Source organism: Schistocerca piceifrons, chromosome 5, assembly GCF_021461385.2.
Source record: "Schistocerca piceifrons isolate TAMUIC-IGC-003096 chromosome 5, iqSchPice1.1, whole genome shotgun sequence".
NCBI classification, from domain to species: Eukaryota; Metazoa; Arthropoda; class Insecta; order Orthoptera; family Acrididae; genus Schistocerca; species Schistocerca piceifrons.
This window is the reverse complement of record NC_060142.1, coordinates 550832518-550852989: the sequence shown is the minus strand read 5'-3', so window position 1 is coordinate 550852989 and position 20472 is coordinate 550832518. Positions and strand designations below refer to the sequence as shown.

Genomic DNA, 20472 nt, shown 5'->3' with positions numbered 1-20472 from the left:
AAAATATGGAGTTTGACCCACTAAAGAGATTGTTATTTAATACACTAGTGGAAAAATGTTATTATTCAATTGAAGAATTCATGCACGACAGTCCAGCAATTTGAAAAGAAAAAAAACAATAAAAATTATTATTGTATAATAAATAGTTAATATATTGTATAAATTGTATTGCAAGCTGCAAAATCACTATAAGTATTCTATATGTTCTTGTTAAATTGTTCATGTGTAAAAATGCAGAAATATCTGCTGAAATACGTTAATTATTATAACTTTTTTTTTAAGTAATGTGATGTGACTCCAGTACAAAAATCTCCAATTTGTAACTGTATGTTATGAGATGAATAAACTACATTCTACACAAGTGAGATGTAGAATATTTATACCCATTTTTCTTTTTATGATGTCATTCACAAATTATCTTCTGTCATGATTTTACTTCTTCATGACTTCCCATGAATTATAAGTGCCTATAATGTAACAATCAACACTGTACTGTTGAGAAGAGTTTTTTTTTTTTTTTTTTTTTTTTTCATCTGCTTCCCATTGAACTTGTATAGCCAAGCTATATTTGCACACGGACAAGGATGATCCAACAAGAACTTGGGAAATTGGAACTACACATTGATCTTTTGATGATGGCCATTTGAAAGCATTAGCAGGACCATGAGGTTTCATAAAGCAGACGGTTATATCTTGCAGCTCAGGAGAGACACTTATTACCTGTCCCACCCACCAGTGACTGTCATACACACAAGAAATAAAGTGGCTCTCACTACAAAGTCTTCTAATGTATACTGTGGTCTCTGCATTTCACATGCAGTAACAGGCTGCATTTCATGGAGAACTATTCTTGTATTATATGGGCCACTCAGGGATGCAATCCAGTAGTGACTTGATTGACTTCCAACCACAGGCTTCATAGTAGACCACTCTTCTCTCTTTTTTAAAACAGAATTCCCCTAATGCACTTTCATTTAGAATTAAGAGCTTCATGTTTGTTACTAATGTTGATATGGCATGTACAAATCCAGTAGCATCTCTTACAGCATCAACAGCTTCATGCTGGAGATTAAATCTTTTTGCAAGATGTTTATAGGGACCTCCTATCACATAACATGCACTTTTTCCATGACCTGATGCTGAAAATTTCCATTTTTTGTCTTAATTCCTGTATTACAGTGTTGAGCAGGCTCATAAAGCTGAAAGTGGTTTTTAAAATGAGATGCTGCACCATCAGTCAAATACACATGTTTAGGAAATGCATGGCCTCTAGATGCTATGTCATCAGTTATCAAGCTGACAGTGTAGCATGCATGTGCACTGTCATAAATGAGATCATCACTAACAATAGCAAGACAGTATGATGTCCCAAGCAAGTGAGCAACACACATGATTTTTGATACTATGCCTGTGATGTGATCCAGTGGTAACTTTGAATTTCATTCTGCAAAACAACAGACCAATTCTCAGCAAAGCCAAAATGAAGAGCTAGTGTGTTGGCATTCTGGGATGTGGTTGATTTTACTTCTGCTATGGCCTGTCTGTGGAACCTCCAGATATGATTGTGAGCTATTCCCTTCATGACCCAATGCCTAACCTCTGTAACAAACTTCTCTGGCTCTGCTGTCTTCTTCACCAACTCTCCTCCCTCCCATAACACATAGGTTATGTCATTATCAGTATCCTGAAGGTGTAATGCTTCAACTGTCATCACTTCAGCAGCAGGACACGTTGCACACTTCTGCAATCAACATTTATCTTGTAGCTCTTGACATATGCACAGAAGCATCAGGTTTAACAGACAAGTTTCAAATTAGTGCAGTAAATACATATGCATACTTTCTTCATTGGCTGGTATTTTGCCCATTTCAGTCATAAGGAGTAGAATTTTGTGAGACCAATTTTTAAATTCTGGTTCTCCTTTTTCATTAGGATCATTCTTATTGATTTTTGTCACATTTCTTTTTTACCTTTTTAAATTTTTCACTAACAGAAATAACATCAACCTGATTAGGACTTCGCCTGCTGCAATCTTTATCATCCCTCAGGAACTATTCCAGAGCCACAGTAAGAACCTGGGCATGCCCAAATGCCTTTCTCATTCTTTTTTTATGAGCTTTTAAAATCAAGTAATGTGAGGAAGTGGGTATGTGTTCGGTAACTGCTGCTTAGAGTAGCTACCTGGTATCAGTATCAGTAACTATATCTTCTCAGTACAGGTGGCTGCTGAGATAGCAGTATTTAGGTTTTGAAACCATACATCACATTTCGTGCCCATATCACTGTCTTCAGGTTCTGCACAAAGTGTCTGCATTATACACTTCACAAAGTTTTGAAGATGTTGCCTATGTAATATTTGTTTTCTTCCCTTTTTTTTTTTTACATACCCACTTTCTTCTTGTGCTTCTTACCTTTCCTGGAAGTTTAAGGGGGGGGGGGGGGGGGAGATATAGTAAGGGCTTCAACAGAAATGCTAACATTCAATGCGTCAACAACTTCACACTCAGGAATATAAACATCTGCACTGTCTTCTTCAGTTTCACATTCGGTTGATGGTGATCGTTCAGGTGCGTTGTCACTGAATTTTTTCTTGTAGTGCACAGTGCACTGTGGATGTGATACTAACACCATTACTTGAGGACCAAGGTATTTCTGGAATTACTCTGACAGATTTCCAACAACTGTGAAGCATTTTTCACTTTCCTGAAACACCACCCTCTTGTGTCTTTCTTTCATAGTCCACACACATCACTCTTTCAGTACAGTGTTTCCACACTGACATTGTATCTAACAGAAAGTTCAAACCAAACACAAAACTTGATGCAGAATGGTTTATGTGCAAGTTCTTACTCATTTGTTATAAATATAAGTGTGCTGGAAACAGTGTTGCCAACATGCATATTGTATGCTAGAAATTCAGTGATGTGAAGCACGCAGAATGTTGAAAAATATTTCTCACTAGTAACATATTAACCAAATAATATTTTCTGTAATTCTCAAAAGTTTCAGATGGGTGTTTTTGAGTAAATAATTCATAAAAACTTGTAAAAATGCAATTTTTTACACATTTAGTAATAAATATTTACTTAATACAGATAACTGCAGCAGAGAATATTCTGTTTATAGTTACATCAGTAGTATCTGGTAATATGACAGAAAAGACAGCATTCTGTGACTTTCAAAATTATAAAAAAAACTTTAAGTGGAAAAATTTAATTAAATTTTGTATTTTCATCTAAAATTTGTAAGTTAAAGGAAGTTCATAAGTTTGCAGATGTCAACTAAATTTCAACACATTAAGGGGGAGCCTTAATGCAGAACATCTGCCAGGTTTCCAATACTTTTGGTTTATTTGTTCTTTCTTTTTTGTTTTCTCCCTCTCCCTCTCCCTCTACTGTTTTAATAGTTTTATCAAAGCGCTGAACCATTTACAAAAATTAAGATAAAATGAAAATACTTTATTTCTTAACACTTAAGGTACAGAAGTCTAATATATATTTTTTCCAGAAAACTTAATGATCTCGAGTTAATATGACCTGTATGGTTTGAGATGAAATCACACTGTTAGACTTTAAGGCATTTGGCCAAAGCCTTCTTCAGCAAAGAAAACACACACACACACACACACACACACACACACACACACACACACACACACATAATGACACAAGCAAGCACACCTCATGCACATATGACTGCTACCATTGGCAACCCTGATCAGAATGTGACTGTCACATGAATAGCAACCTGTAGAGGGGCAGGGTAGAGGGAGAGGTAGCAGATTACGTATGGGGGGAGAGAAGAGCACTGTCTGGCAGGGCATGCTAGGACTAGATGGTGGCCTGATGAGACTGCCAGGTGCAGTTTCAGGAAGTGGAATGTGGAAGAAAAATGGGGAGCAGAAGAGGAGAAGCAGGGAAGGCAAAGGACAGGTGCGTGCATTGGCAGAGGGTGGCACATAGTGACTATAAGGAGACCTGAAAAGGGAGGAGGTGATATGACAAAAGGGGCAGAAATTGTTGGGTGGAGGGCTAGGGAACAGTAGGTTACCGTAGGTTGAGCCGGGGATAATTTTGGGGGTCGAGAATGTGTTGTAAGGGTAACTCCGATCTGCACAATTCAGAAAAGCTGTTAGTGGAGGGGGGAATTCAGGTGGCCCAGGTTGTGAAGCGGCCATTGAAATCAAGCATGTTATGTTCAGCTGCATGTTGTGCCACTGTGTGGTCTGCTTTGTTCTTGGCCACAGTTTGGTGATGGCTGTTCATCCTGGTGGACAGCTGCCTGGTGTTCATACCAATATAAAAAGTTGTGCAATGATTGCACCAGAGCTGGTATATGTCACCTGAGAAAGCAGTCTCGTATGGACGATTTCAGATGTTCTTATGCATGTGACACACTTTTTTTCATAGTATTAAATTACAGTCACCATGAAGCCAGCATTTTTGCAATTCTGGAAGATGCAGTCATGTCTCCAGTAGCAGCAATAAAAGCTGCAGCTGGAGTGATTGTAGGAACTGCTCAAACAGGTTGAGAATTCCTCCATACTCAATGATGATGATGATGATGATGATGATGATGTTTAGTTTGTGGAGCACTCAACTGTGCGGTTATCAGTGCCCATACAAATTCCAAATCTTGACTCAGTTCAATTTTGCCACTTGCACGAGTGATGGTGAAATGATGAGGACAACATAAACACCCAGTCGCCAGGCAGTGAAAATCCCCGACCTGGCCAGGGATTGAACCCAGGACCCCGTGATCCAGAGACAGCAATGCTAGCCACTAGACCACAGCTGCAGACTCCATACTCATGCCACACTGATAGTGGACCATGTGCTGGCAGAGAAGCTTTAACTCCTGTCATCCCTATCACTGTTCACCAGTTTTGACAAGGCTATGGAAAGTTGAATTACCTGCACTGGTTCTTGTTGCACTGACAGTTAAGGCATATCATCAACCCAGTTGACAAGGCTGCTTTCTTACTGTGCAGCAGTGTGAGATTATTTGAAACTAGCTTTCTTACTATGTAGCAATGTGCGATTATTTGAAACTGTGCAGAATTTGAAGCTGTCTACAGACCCTCAGAAACTTAACTTCGATAACTTTGTCAGTTACTCCTGCAGTATTTTGGTCATCGAACCCATGTTGTCTGAGACGTGGATCACTGATCTACAAAATCTTTTCGCTTAAGTGCTTGTTTGGGTGTCTCCATTGTGTTACTTTTTATGCGGTCTTGCTAGGCCTTGTCCATCCTTTCTTTAGCCAAAGTTGCAAAGATTGTTGAAAGACATAAACTTTCCGTTAGTGGTAAGGGATGTACTTTTCAGCAGCTTGCAAGTGGCAGTGTTAGATGTGCATGGCAAATATCCCCCGGAACCTTGTGGGGTGAGCTGAGCCACTGTGTGTTGATGCTGTTGATGATTCAAGTCCAGTGATTTCACAGTGCTATGGCCATCTGTCTGCATTGGGCTTTGCAAGTATGTGTCAGTTGTAATGTAATCTCCTCTCACATTTTACTTTGGGTTGTTTGTGTTCCTCTCCTTCCGCACCTGTTTCTGCTCAATCGGCGGGCTGACGGTCCTACCCCAACTGTCATTTGATACATGTCCAACAGGACTGCCCACATATAGAGACCATGTGGGGCCTGCCACATTTCACAAAAGTTTGACATTGAGCCTTGGAATGCTTGTTGGAGGCCTACTGTTTTCCCTAGACTTGAAGGCTGATTCCAAGGTCTTGCAAGCATCGCCCAAACGTATTCTGCTGTCATTGGTACTGGACGGGTGACAATCAAACTGATTAATGTAGATAGTTACAGATAGTTGCTGCCTAGCATTGTAACGGCCACTACATCACATTGTATCTTTTAGTAAATAGTGCATGCATTTGAGGGGGAAGTTCTCCATCACTGCCCATCATAAGAATGTGGAACGTCGGTTTACGTTACTGGTAAATACACTGCTGGCACAAAATATTTTTGGTTTAGACACATTTCTGTCTTCCAGATAATTGACAAAGTACATTTAGTGTCTCAATCAGTCCCCTTTCAAGATTTGGGATCTATGGCCATACACCCAGATGTTTGAGAATATCTTGGGTTGGGCAGAAAATTTCAAGGCACACATCTCCCTTAAGCCACCAGTGATACCTAAATTTTTTGTCCCCAACCTATTCCCTTTGCCATGTGCAACAAGTTCAAGGGCAAGTTGCATCATTGGAAGGACCTCGCTATTGTTTCTTTTATTTTGTTGAGTCAGTAGGCCACCCCTTTGGAGGTGCTTCAGAAGCCAGATGGCACCATGGAATTTTGCAGTGATTTTAAACAGTCAGTCACTGTGCAGTGAGGCACAGACTCATATCAATTTCTGCACCCAGAAAAGATGTTGGTGAAGCTGTCAGGACGCTAATATTTTTCACACATAGACTTGTGCAATGCATACCTGCAGTTTCTGTCGGGCACAGCTTCTCAGCATTTCTTAGTGTTCAAGGGCCCTTTGGGCTTTACCAGTTCACTCACTTGCCTTTCAGAATTTCATCTGCATTGGGAATGTATCAATGATATTTTGAACAGTTGATTCAGGAGATTTCCTGTTGTGTAAACTACCTCAGTGACTTCTGAATAAAGAAACTCTAACAAGATAGGAACATTTACAAAATCTGCAGATGGTTTTTGAATATATTCTGGAAAATTTCCTTGGTTGCAAGGTGGAAAAATGCAGTTTTTTTTTTTCCTTTCCAAAGGTGTATTTTTGGGAGATGTGCTTAGCAAAGATCTCTGTATGTTGTTCAAACTCTTTGAGCCCCTGTAGAACGAATTGCACATAAAGTTTCATTCCATCTCCTGGGGTTTAGAGCCTGACTTGTTGTCAAGCCACTGTGGGCTTGTATACCTTATGTACCTACCGACAGTGATGATTCATGTTGTTGTCACATCTTGTATGGTTAGTAAAACGAGAAAAGCAGATATCCAGGGAAAAAAGACTGCTGCTCCTCCTCTCTTATTATTATCAATTGATTTTATCTTGCACTATGTACTAAGCATTTTCAGAAAACTGTTATGAGCTGCCTTTATATTGGGAATGTTAAAACATATTTGATATGAAGACTTGTGTTTTGAGGAGTTTACAGCTTCAATCCAAATATTCTCAGAAATTATAAAAGGAGTAACTAATAAGGTATTCCTTTACTTTATTTTTAAATGTATGAGAATTTCCAATTTCCTTTCTGGTGTCTACTGGTGATCTGTTTATGACTTTTGTATCAGAGTATTAAACTCCATTCTAAATTCTAGACAAGGATATGTATTCTGCATGGAAAATGTTTGTATGTCACTTACTGTGGTTGTGAACCCCACAGATCATCATAAATTTACTATTATTATGAACCACAAGTACTATGAGGGTGTAAATGTTTCATCATGTGGATGTAATAACCCCAAGATCCTTTCAGAAGTTTTTGTGAAACGTTCAGTCACCAATTTCATATGATATTCTAACTGCTGGAGAATAAATACTGTTTTGTTTGTAGCTACAGAAGATTATGCCAGAGGGCTATATTGAGAGAAATTGTGATAACAATATTATCTGTAAGTTGATACAGTGAGAGCAATTTCTGTGTGAAAAACAGGCAGAACTGAGCATTTTGGCTAACTTCTCCACATGCTAGTGCCTGCTAAGTTTGTTATTGTTGAAATGCATAACTTGGATGGTTTGTTAAGCGTAACATTCAGGACAAAATACAGACCAAATAAATGAACACCTAGTAGGATTTGGTTAACAGTGAAAGATTTCTTTCTTAGTCATAATTGCTGCTGTGGAATATGTGATAAGCTCTACAAAACAAGGTCTGTTATGTGCCTGCTAATGGCCTTGTACAATACAGTCTGTACATAACTGTTAACAACAAGTGGTATGTCAATTCTCGTACATCATTTCTCATTTGATAGTTTAGAATACTGATGCTAATACTCCAGCAGAGATGGAAGCCGCAAACCAGAAAAGTGGCATTTTGTTAATGAATGGTCCCAGAGACTAGACACAGCATTGATGAATCAACAGTGTCTCTGTGTGTCCTCACTGTCTACAACTGTACTTCTCTTTGGAGAATCATTGGATGAAACTGCTTTGGTCTGCTGATTTCGGTATTCGGCACCACATCTGGTAAAACTGTGCAAACTATGTCTGTATCTTTGTCCAGTGCTGTGTCAGATACTGTACTTAACCATTGAGATGCCTGGGAATTTCACATATAAATTTCATTCTCTTTGAGCGCTACTTCTGGTACATGTAAACTAATTTTGTTTTTGTACTAACTTTATGTGAAATTGTGTGATTTTAGTCGTTATCTTAGTTATGATACCAGAAAGATGAAGTACTTCTATCACCTTCAACATTATATGTAATTATCAGTGAGAGTTGTGAATGTACATTGGTTTAATTCTAGGTTTTAGCACCATTTTTACATACAATATGTCTAAAAGAAGAATCAAGGTTAGGTTAATTGAAATACACATTTCTTGCATGTTGAATTTTGTCACTATTTGAGTGTATGTCATATTATGAAATTTTTTATAGTATGTTTCTTGTCTGTTACAGCTGATAACTCAAGACCTTACCTGACATCATTTCAAGGAAACAACTTCACAGATTACATTAATGCTGTGTTTGTTGATGTAAGCTTCTTACAATATTAATTATAATACAATAACTCTCTCTTATGTGTTTTGGGGAGATTTAAAATAGTTAATACATATGATTGTAAGCTAGTGCAAAATGTTAATTACAGGAAATATTCAAAACATTGATTATGCTACATACTTTCTGTGATCCACATGGAATGTTGTCATATGAAACCTCATTTATCCATAAGATTGAACAAGTACTTGAATCGATGATAACAAGCAACCAGTAGAACCTATAAAATTTGATATTTTATTGATATATATTGTATCACTATTCCAGAATGAATTTCTGCTATGTAGTAGAAATTGCTCTGATATGGAACTGTCTCATAGATGGAAACTGGAATCAAACCCAGGGGCTTTGCCTTTCATAGGCAAGTACTCTACAGACTGAGCTACTCAAGAATCATTCAAGACCCATGCCCACAACTTACTTCCACTAGTACCGCATCTCCTAACTTCCAAACTTCACAAAAGCATGGAAGGCAGGGGATGAGGTACTGATGAAAATAAAGCTTTGAGGATGGGTCATGAGTTGTGTTTCACTAGCTTAGTCAGTGGAACACTTTCCTACAAAAAGTGAAGGTCCTAGGTTCGCCCATTCTGGCGCACAGTTTTTGTCCATCAGAAAGTTTTATATTCCTATCATCTTAATTGTAAGGGGTACAATTGTATGATGATGATCTGCAATGTTATTGCCACTGCAGGGCTACACAAAACCGAGAGAGTATATAGTGACAGAATGGCCTCTGAAACATACACTTGGAGAGTTCTGGTCACTGGTATATGATTATGAATGTTCCGCAGTGGTTGTGCTGTGCGTTCCTCCCCATAATTCGGTGAGTAAAATTATTGTTGTGAAAAAAGTAAAAACAAATCCTTATTGGACTTAGTAAAATACCAAAGTGTTATGAAAGATAAGCAGAAATGCTACTTACTTTGGATAGAAAAAATTATAATTAGGCATATTCTATGAATCTCATAGAGAATAGTTTTTAGAATGAGGAAATAAGTCAAAATGTACATTTAATTTAATTTAAGTGTAATGCAGTGTTATAATTTCATGTTATTGTACTATAGTGCTAATTGTAAAGGGGAACCATTTTAACAAAACTCAATAGTACTATTTATAAAGTTTTACAGTAGAGGTGTTTTTTAGCTGTATCCAATATCACTGATTAAAAAAATGGAAAAAATTAATGCTGCTCATCCATGTTGAAAGGAGTAGATGAAAGAATAATTGTAGTTCATCAGTAACAGTCCTTATTGAGGAAAAAAGTTACAGAATTACAATTTTTTACAAAATTCAACATATCCACTTTTTCATGCATATTTCTTCTATATTTTATTAAAGTAGATGTTATCAATATGAATTCTAAGCGTTTAAATTCATTGGGCTATATTACATTTTGTAAATAATATCAGAATAAGAAGTTAGCAATGCATTACTAAATTTACATTTTTTTCATTAAGTTAACCCATGAACAGAAGTTTCCACCATAACAAAACCTGTTTCTTACGTCTTAAACACATTATGACACTCTAACTGAAGAATATCCAGGTTGGAATAATGACAGTATTGTGAAAGAGGGTAGATTGCTACTCACCATGTAGCATAGATGTTGAGATGACTCATGATCTCAACTATATGGTGAGTAGCAATCTGTCATTTCCAAAATATTGTTGAAACTCTTACTGATACTTTCAAGTGGCAACTAAAGCAGTACTATGTTTTAATACAATATTGAATTTAATGCTGCATGAAATTCAAAAAATACTGAAAAACGGTCCTCTTTAATGTAAAGGTTCATCATAGTTTTGCAATTTTGTCTGTAGCATCATTAGCATTGCCTTGTACAACTTTTGAATAAAACACAACACTTAACTTTCCTCTGAATCACTTTCACAATAAGACATCAACTTCCTCATGTCATGAGCCTTATTTGTGCTTACATGATTCACTGATGAAAGTTGAGGTGCTTCAGACATCACAGAACACCTTCTCTTTCCAGGTTTCAGCACCTCAACGTTCATCGGTGAAGCAAAGTAAGTATTTTGAAAAAGGCTTTGTGCCCTGGTCTTAGGGCTTCTTACGTAATGCAGTACTCTTGCCTCAGATATCTTAAAAGGAAATCCAGCTTCGATTATAGATTTGGAGATTTATTTCATACCTTAGCTGTACCAGTCTTTACCCGAAAATGTAACCTCATTAAACATTCACAAAATGTCATGATCTTCTGAGGACAGAGTGATTGTTTGTGTTTTCTTAGTTCTGTTTCAGTAAGGGCAAAAATCCTGTCGGGAGGCAGGTAGCTACACCCACATACAGGGAAATAATGCGGAATTCCTTTAAATACCCTTGAGTGTTCAGTGTAACTCATAAGCATTGCCATCATTGTGGAGTTTTTGTTTTGGGAGTGAGAAGAATGAGAAAATAATCTGAGACTAAGAGTTTTTCACACTCTTTCATCAGATCTTGTTCTCTCTCAGCAGATGCAATTTCATTTGCTCCCTATCCTTAGCCAGTCTCAAGCTATGTGTAGTTAACTACTTCATGTGCTTTCTTTTCTAAATATTTTAATATCATACAGTTATACCACCAGACCCATCTGGAGTAAAATATTTCACCAATAGGCAGTTTGGGTATGTGTTTATTCTGCTGGTGGTCAAAACAAACTGTCACAGTATTGTTTTTATTTTCGTTTAAAATATTGAAAAATCTTTTTGCCTTTATATTGTGTAACCATAGTCTATTCTTATATGGTTTTTTTTTTTTAATTTCGTGTCTTGAACTGACTTTAACTCTACAACAAAGTGCACACAAGCTGAGCAGCTGTAAGTTTGAGGACTTCCAAAGCCCAGGTTGAAACATTTTTATACTTTGAAAGAGAACAACCTAAACTCAAGAAACATTTGGCCCATCATGCATTTTTTTAAGTTTTAACCCTGGTGGAAGATATGACCATTTAACTTTATTTTTAGAGCAATGAGAAGGCTTTTATACTTACATATATCTTTCTCAATGAGCTACATCTGCTCTTCACCCCTTTACGGCAGCTTGCGAGCTCATCCACCTAAATTCTCCTTAGTAGTACACCTTCCAGCTTACATCTTTTGGCTCTGTCTGTAGACATTCCTGGAAAAAATATGTATGAAATAAAAGTAACCTGTTCCAACAGTTATTTTCATTCTACAAACTTTTTGGTTAGGCTGTAAAAGAAATCAGACTTACTCTGTTACTTTTCTGAATTTTGAGGTACATGTTAGAATCCCTCACCCTTCTTCTTCTCTTATATGGTAGGAATCAACAATTGAAACTCCAGGTAGGAATGTCAACAATGTAGGAATAGACAGAGTGCTACTTACCATAAAGAATACATGTCAGGTTGCAGACAGGCACAATTAAAGGACACTCACAAATGGCTTTCGGCCATAGCCTTCACCAGTAAAAGCAACACACACACACACACACACACACACACACACACACACACACTCGCGTGCACAAAGCAAGGAACCCTCATGCACACGTGACTGCCAACTCCCACGATCTTGGGCCACAATGCAGTGGAGGCAGGGATGGGAGGGGGATGAACACTGTTTGGTACAGTGTGCTAGACTGCCAACAGGCGCAGTGTTGGGAGGTTGTAGGACAAGGAGGTGGCGAAAAAGGAGCAAAAGAGGAGAGGAGTGGGGAAAGATCGGCAAACATGTTGGTAGAGGGCTGCAGATAAACAGGATGGGAGATGAGAATTGGGAGGATATGGTAGAACAGAGGGGGTGGAAACTGTTGGTTGCAGGTTGCGGACATGGTATGTTGCTGTAGGTTGAGGCCAGGATAATTATGGAACCAGAGAATGCATTGTAAGAATAACTCCCATTTGTGCAGTTCAGAAAAGCTGGTGGTGGAGGGAAGGATCCAGATGGCTTGGGTAGTGAAGCAGCCATTGAAATCGGGCCGGGCCATCTGTGAAGGCAGTCATGTCATTTACCAACTCTGCTCCAATAATTACACAGCTTTTTATGTTGGTATGACTATCAACCAGCTGTCCACCGGGACAAACGGCCACCATCAAAATGTGGCAAAAGCAAAGTAGACCACCCTGTGGCACCACATGCAGCTGAACATATCATACTTAATTTCAATGGCTGTATCACTACCTGAGCCATCTGGGTCCTTCCCTCTGTCACCACCTTTTCTGAACTATACAGATGAGAGTTATCCTTACAACATATTCTCTGCTCCCATAATTATCCCGATTTCAAGCTACGGCAACGTACTGTCCATACAGCCTCCAGCCAACAGCTTCTACTCCCTCTGTCCTATCATCTCCTTCCCATTCTCATCTCCCACTCTGTTTATTAGCAACTCTCTGCCAACACATCCCCCTGTCTTTGCCCACTCCTCTCATTTTTTGCTCATTTGTACCCATCTCTCTGCCCCACAATCTCGGGATGCTGTACCTGTTGGCAGTTTCACAGATTCCACCAGACAGTGTTCATCTCTCTCCACACCCGTGCACTACTATTCCCCTTTCCCTTTCCCTCCTTACCCTCACCCTCACCCTCACCCTCACCCACACCCTCACCCTCTGCCTCTGCCTCCAGATTGCTGCTTGCATCCCATGTGGTGATCTATTCCAATCCAACATGCTGGAGTTGGTGGTTGTGTGTGTGTGTGTTTGTGTGTGTGTGTGTGTGTGTGTGTGTAACAATCTGTCTATTCCTACACTGTTGCTCATATGGTATGAGACTGACACAGATCTTTGTCTACTTTTATCATTCCCCTTCCTTCTTTATCTTTCAGGAAAATTCCCTCTCATGCATCATATTAAGAAATTATCCTGTTCAAGTTTTGTCTCAGCCGCATAAAGGTTGTCTCTAAAATGTCAATCATTGAAACACAAACTTCTAGCTCTGCATGTTGTTTACTGTTTTGTTTCAATGTGGTTATAGTCTGTATTGAGATCTTCATTTGAGGGTGCAGTTATGCACTTCTTAATCTTTTGAGATTGATGACTCATACTTTCTTCCTCTTTTCACCTCCTATTTTGAATCTTCTAACATACTACTAATGTCATCCAACAGGAACATTAGACAATAGCTGCTAATCTTGTATGAAACACTGGCAGAACGTGAAAGAGAGTTGGACGGGAGAGTGCACATTGTTGTCTAAGAAAATGCTTAGCAGACAGCTAATTTATCTTGTAGAATGTTTTGTGACTGCCCAACAATACACAGATTTGACTTAGTTAAATTTTGTGGTATCTTGAAAAATGAAGATGTCACGTTTTGTGCAAATTATCTGTATTTAGGTGCCATTTACAACTGCAAATATTGTCATATTTTGTTAGCCATTGTGTGAGGCTCATATTAAAGTACCAGAATTTGTTAAAAAATGATTTAAAAAAAGATGGCGTTTGTTGAGTTTCGTTAAAACAGTTCTCAATTATAAAATAACCCAAAACATTACATTCAAGTATTGTCTGTGACAATACTCTACAGTGATGCAGGAAATGTTGACCAACATAAAGTCCTTTAATTCACAAAATGGATTCACATTTTGCCAGGTTCAAGTCCCAGTCTGACACATATTTTTATGTATCACAAACAGCTGATTTCAGTCTGGATTCACAAAATGTGAATCGATTTCATAATAGTTACTGCAACTGTAATTCTCAGAACATTGTCGGTTTCTTCATACATACATACATACATGCATGTGTTACCCTGTATCTGTCTCCTATCTGTACTAATATCAGTCACTTGAAGTCATCATTTGTAGGGGTGGTTTTAATGTTGTATTCATAGTGTTCACTATTTTTTGAGTAGAGACAAGTACTGCTAATGAAAAAGTAAAATTGTCATCAAAATAACAAGTTGTAGGATTAACACTATATTCTTATAATACGTTTCCATATTCTGCAACTATTGTCTGTTCAAACCTACCTGTCATTTTACACACATCAAAAAAAGTTTTAAATCACCCCGGTTCCGAGAGTTCTGGAACCTCCAAAAAAAATTGGAATAGAGATCAACATAAACATCATTTCCGCCGTTTTTATTGCTAATGGAAACCACACATTGCATGTTGTACCACCATACAGCGAGACTTTCAGAGTTGGTGGTCCAGATAACTGTACATACCGGTACCTCTAATACCCAGTAGCACATCTTCTTGCATTGATGCATACCTGTATTTGGTGTGGCATACTGTCCACAAGTTCATCAAGGCACTGTTGGTTTAGACTGCCACATTCCTCAATGGCGATTCGGCGTAGATCCCTCAGAGTGGTTGGTGGTTCACGTCGTCCATAAACAGCCCTTTTCAATTTATCCCAGGCATGTTCGACAGGGTTCATGTCTGAAGAACATGTTGGCCACTCTAGTCTGGCGATGTCATTATCCTGAAGGTAGTCATTCACAAGATGTGCACAATGCAGGTGCGAATTGTCATCCATGAAGACGAATGGCACGCCAATATGCTCCCAATATGGTTGCACTATCGATTGATCGATTGGAGGAAGGCATTCACGTATTGTACAGCCTTTACGGCTCCTTCCATTACCACCAGCACGGTACATCGTTCCCACATAACGCCACCCCAAAACAGCAGGGAACCTCCACCTTTCTGCACTCACTGGACAGTGCATCTAAGGTGTTCAGCCTGACTGGGTTGCCTCCAAACATGTCTTTGACGATTGTCTGGTTGAAGGCATATGTGACACTCATCGGTGAAGAGAACGTGATGCCAATACTGAGCAGTTCATTTGGCATGTTGTTGGGCCCATCTGGTTGCAAACATGGACCTCGTCATGGATGTCGGGAGTGAATTTGCGCTTCATCCAGCCTATTGCACACAGTTTAAGTCGTAACATGATGTCCTGTAGCTGCATGAAAAGCGTTCTTCAACATGATGGAGTTGCTGTCAGGGTTCCTCCGAGCCATAATCCATTGGTAGCACTCATCCACTGCCGTAGCAGCCCTTGGATGGCTTGAGTGCAGCGTGTCATTGACAGTTCCTATCTCTCTGTATCTTCTCCATGTCTGAACAACATCGGTTTGGTTCACTCTGAGATTCCTGGATACTTCCCTGGCTGAGAGCCCTTCCTGGCACAAAGTAACAATGCGGTTGTGATTGAACTGCGGTACTGACCGTCTAGGCAAATTTGAACTACAGACATCATGAGCCGTGTACCTTCTTCCTGGTGGAATGACTGGAACTGATTGGCTGTTGGACCCCCTTCGTCTAATAGAGGCAACTCCTGCATGGTTGTTTCCATCTTTGCATGGGTTTATTGGCATCTCTGAACAGTCAAAGGAACTGTTACAATACCTACAGTCAACGTCTGTCTTCGAGAGTTCTGGGAACCAGGGTGAAAAAAACTTATCTTGATGTGTGTATTATGTTGAATTAACAAATTAATAATTTACTTTGCAAACCTTACAATTGTGTACTGTGACTTCATTTACAGTACATTTTCTCACATCTTGAGAAGAGATAAGAGTAAATCAGCATTATTATATTATTCTTCTAACTCGTGTTATTTGCAATCAGGTAGTAATTGTTGTTGTTGAAACAATGGTCTGGTGAGTTCTGGTTCAAAAAGGAATTTCAGGTTTTTTTTTTTTTTTTTTTTTTTTTATAATACACTACTGGCCATTAAAATTGCTACACCATGAAGATGACGTGCTACAGATGCAAAATTTAACCGACAGGAAGAAGATGCTGTGATGCGCAAATGATCAGCTTTTCAGATCATTCACACAAGGTTGGCACCAGTGGCAATACCTACAACATAGTGACATGAGGAAAGTTGCCAACCGATTTCTCATACACGAACAGCTGTTGACCGGCGTTGCCTGGTGAAACATTGTTGTGATGCCTCGTGTAAGGAGGAGAAATGTGTACCGTCAGGTTTCCGACTTTGATTAAGGTCGGATTGTAGCCTATCACGATTGCAGTTTATCGTGTTGCAACATTGCTTATCCGCATGGCTGTAACGGATCGTGCAGCCATGTCTCGATCCCTGAGTCAACGTTTGCAAGACAACAACCATCTGCATGAACAGTTCGATGATGTTTTGCAGCAGCATGGACTATCAGCTCGGAGACCATGGCTTTGGTTACCCTTGATGCTGCATCACAGACAGGAGCACCTGCGATGGCATACTCAACGATGAACCTGGGTGCACGAATGGCAAAAAGTCATTTTTGAGATGAATCCAGGTTCTGTTTAGAGCATCATCATGGTCGCATCTGTGTTTGGCGACATCGCGGTGAATGGACATTGGAAGCGTGTATTCGTCATCGCCATACTAGCGTATCACCCGGCGTGATGGTATGGGGTGCCACTGGTTACGCGTCTCAGTCACCTCTTGTTTGCATTGACGGCACTTTGAACAGTGGACATTACACTTCGGATGTGTTACGACCCGTGGCTCTACCCTTCATTCGATCCCTGCGAAACCCTACATTTCAGCAGGATAATGCACGACCGCATGTTGCAGGTCCTGTACGGGCCTTCCTGGATACAGAAAATGTTCGACTGCTGCCCTGGCCAGCTCATTCTCCAGATCTCTCACCAATTGAAAACATCTGGTCAATGGTGGCTGAGCAACTGGCTCGCCACAATACGCCAGTCACTACTCTTGATGAACTGTGGTATCGTGTTGAAGCTGCATGGGCAGCTGTACCTGTACATGCCATCCAAGCTCTGTTTGACTCAATGCCCAGGCGTATCAAGGCCATTATTACGGCCAGAGGTGGTTGTTCTGGTTACTGATTTCTCAGGATCTATTCACTCAAATTGTGTGAAAATGTAATCACGTCAGTTCTAGTATAATATATTTGTCCAATGAATACATGTTTATCATCTGCTTTTCTTCTTGGTGTAGTAATTTTAATGGCCAGTAGTGTATTACTAAATGAAATGTCACAGGCCATTAGGTTGCGTCTTCTGCCCTTTATTCATTCCATTCACATCATCACATTTCGTCAAGCATATTCAGACAACACTAGGCATAACTGGCAACCCCTCCTGCCAAAACCTTTACACCAAAGAGCTAACTTTAAATTTACTCTAGTTCTATCAACATTAACATTTTGATAAAAGCAAAAGAACTTCATTGATTGTACTTATCTTCTTATCTTTTAGTAATAAATTGCATTACATACAAACATACTATAATACAGCTTTTCCACAAGAACTTAATCTGTGATGAAATGACAAAGTATATAAATGCTTCTTGAATTAGCATCATTTGGGTCCATGCTCAATTCACAGAAGCATTGCGTATTGATTTGTGGGTGTGCTCAATGCAATTGAGTTGATGGTAATAATAATAATAATAATAATAATAATAATAATAATAAGTAACAAAATGCCAACACATTATGTTCCACATGAAATATTAATATATCATAGACTTCACTAATATGATGTATCATGTTGTTTATTAAAAATGCTGTGGCATTCACCAGTTTCATTCCACTATTCAAGTTCAATTTACCAAAAAAGTTCCTCTAACTCAGTAGTAACTGAAAATATGCAGAATGAACTACTTTAATTTTTTAATCACCTATATCCCTGATCATGTGAACTACAAACATAACTGATGAATACTAGGCAGTGTGTTTTCTAGTCAAGATTGTGGTCTATCTTTAATCCCCAAAACTCAACCCTTTCTGCTTGTTATATTTCATTGTATTAAGAGACTATTATTGTAACTTGTGGGGTTCTGTGAGAAGCACTGAACTGTATGTATGAAATCTTGTTCAAATTCTGTGATAATCCAAGTGTCTTGAACCATCTATTGATTTTTTTCATTAGCTGTGTTTTTAGTAAGGAGACTGGTACAACGTTTTATTCTTATCAAGTCCTACAAGGTCGAAAATTGTTACATTCACACTCTTATATAGTCAGAGTACTACACACTTGGAGTAGTCATATTTAGCTAACAATATGAAAGCTACCTTATTTGTCAAAGTAATCTTTTGCAAGAGACTATCAGTTTACAGTTCGGTATGTACTCGGTTCTTAATTTCAAGCTTTTTTTCCTGTTGCCATTTGAAATTAAGTTCTTGTTTCTTCAGATTATGTATTGCTCTATGTGTAAGGTATTTGCATTATATTTCAGCAAACATTTCCATCTTTTTGGCCAGAAGGGAGGCATTCCAAAAAATATGGACCTGTTTTTACAATTGATCATATTTCACACAATCACTACACGAACATCAAGACATGGGTATTCCGCATTAATAAGAAGGTAATAACTATTTTTATTCTCACAGACCTGGACAAATCTGTTCATAATAATTGATACTTTTGATATTTAATTTTATGAAAAGTTATTAACTTTGCATGTACTTCAAATGTATTATTTTTCTTTTTTAAGTAATGTAAGTGGCCTAAATCTGATTACAGTAGCTTCATGTCATCTTTGAATCCTTCTGATGTCATGAAGTTCAAAAAAGCTCCACAGTGCTATGCTCCTTGGGAATACATGGTTTGTTACTGCTGTTTGTAAAAGAAAATATGTTTCTAAACAGCTAACATACAGGCCTGTTCCCATCTCTATACATTAGTAGCAATTATCTTCTAGTGGCATGAAAATGCATTTTAATACATATATAATGACTACAGATTATTAAAGAAAAAGATAAACCCCTTATCTCTGCAATATAAGTTTATTTTCAATACCCATTCAGTGGTATGTTAAACCATTATCTTCCTTCATTCCCTCCCCTTTTATCAGTATCCATTCAGTGCATGAAATGACTAATCAGTTACCATAAATCGTAAACAGTAAAAAATGATAAACATGTAAATAGCATCTGTGTACTAAATTCTCAAATTGGACATTGGTGATGACAACAACAGAAAGCATAAAATAATAACACTCAGATAGTCAGACTGTTCTATTTTGTAGAATAAATAAGAAAAAAAATGAACTAAGGTTTTGAAAATGTGTTTGTGTTACTTTCCTATTACCTCTACTTTCAAGATATAGGGAACATATTCAGAGTGCTATGTATTTATAATTGTTTGCTTTTCTATTGTAATACTCTTGTTCTATATTTTAGTTTCATCAGATACTACAATGTTGTTACCATTTGTTGACATCTCATCTGGGGCTTTAGTAGTAACTTCAATCTACAAATTCAGTATCAGAGGAAAATACTAGTAAATCTTCTAACACAATGACTACTTGAGATAACTGAAACTAGTCAAAGAAAAATGTTGAAAGCTCAACTATGTGTATAGTGCTGCTAACTGTACAGTGTCTCATAAATGCATGCGGCATGAGGAAAGGGCCTTCTGCATATGCATTTGCGCATTTGTAAGAACGACAATTGACAAGATGTCTATCATGAAACATCTTTACTTCAGAATATTGTTAAGAATTTCAAACTTTTTCTTTTCCTCTTGACTGTTATTTTCTTGTGTAATACAGATCCCAATTTCAGTCAGGATAGGTAATACTTTCTAAATTTCACAACCAAACCAAAGAGGGAATTAAAATGTTTACCTATTACAAAGCATTCAAAAGGATGTCTTTTTGCTCATTGTAAATTCCTTAAATACTCTGCAGGAAGCTAGAAATATTCTATGTCATGAAGTTACAGGATTTCCCTTAAGCATTAAACTATAATGCAACCAGTCCTTTGTAGGACCTTTAAGGGAACCACTCATGACATAAATAATAGTTCATGTAGTGATTCTAAATGAGTTGTCTATTTTTGTGTACAGGGTGCAGATTCTGTATGAAGTTAAACGATCTAGTTGCCTG

General features: G+C 38.2%; 1 protein-coding gene across 1 annotated transcript in view; it reads left to right on the top strand.

The window, feature by feature from the left end:
* Positions 1-20472, top strand: part of LOC124798363 (receptor-type tyrosine-protein phosphatase kappa) — a 689856-nt gene that overhangs the window by 532197 nt on the left and 137187 nt on the right. Inside the window, exons 10-12 of the mRNA XM_047261733.1 lie at positions 8595-8671; positions 9388-9519; positions 18820-18948. Of these exons, the coding sequence (XP_047117689.1) occupies positions 8595-8671; positions 9388-9519; positions 18820-18948 (338 nt within the window). The remainder of the gene's footprint in view (positions 1-8594; positions 8672-9387; positions 9520-18819; positions 18949-20472) is intronic.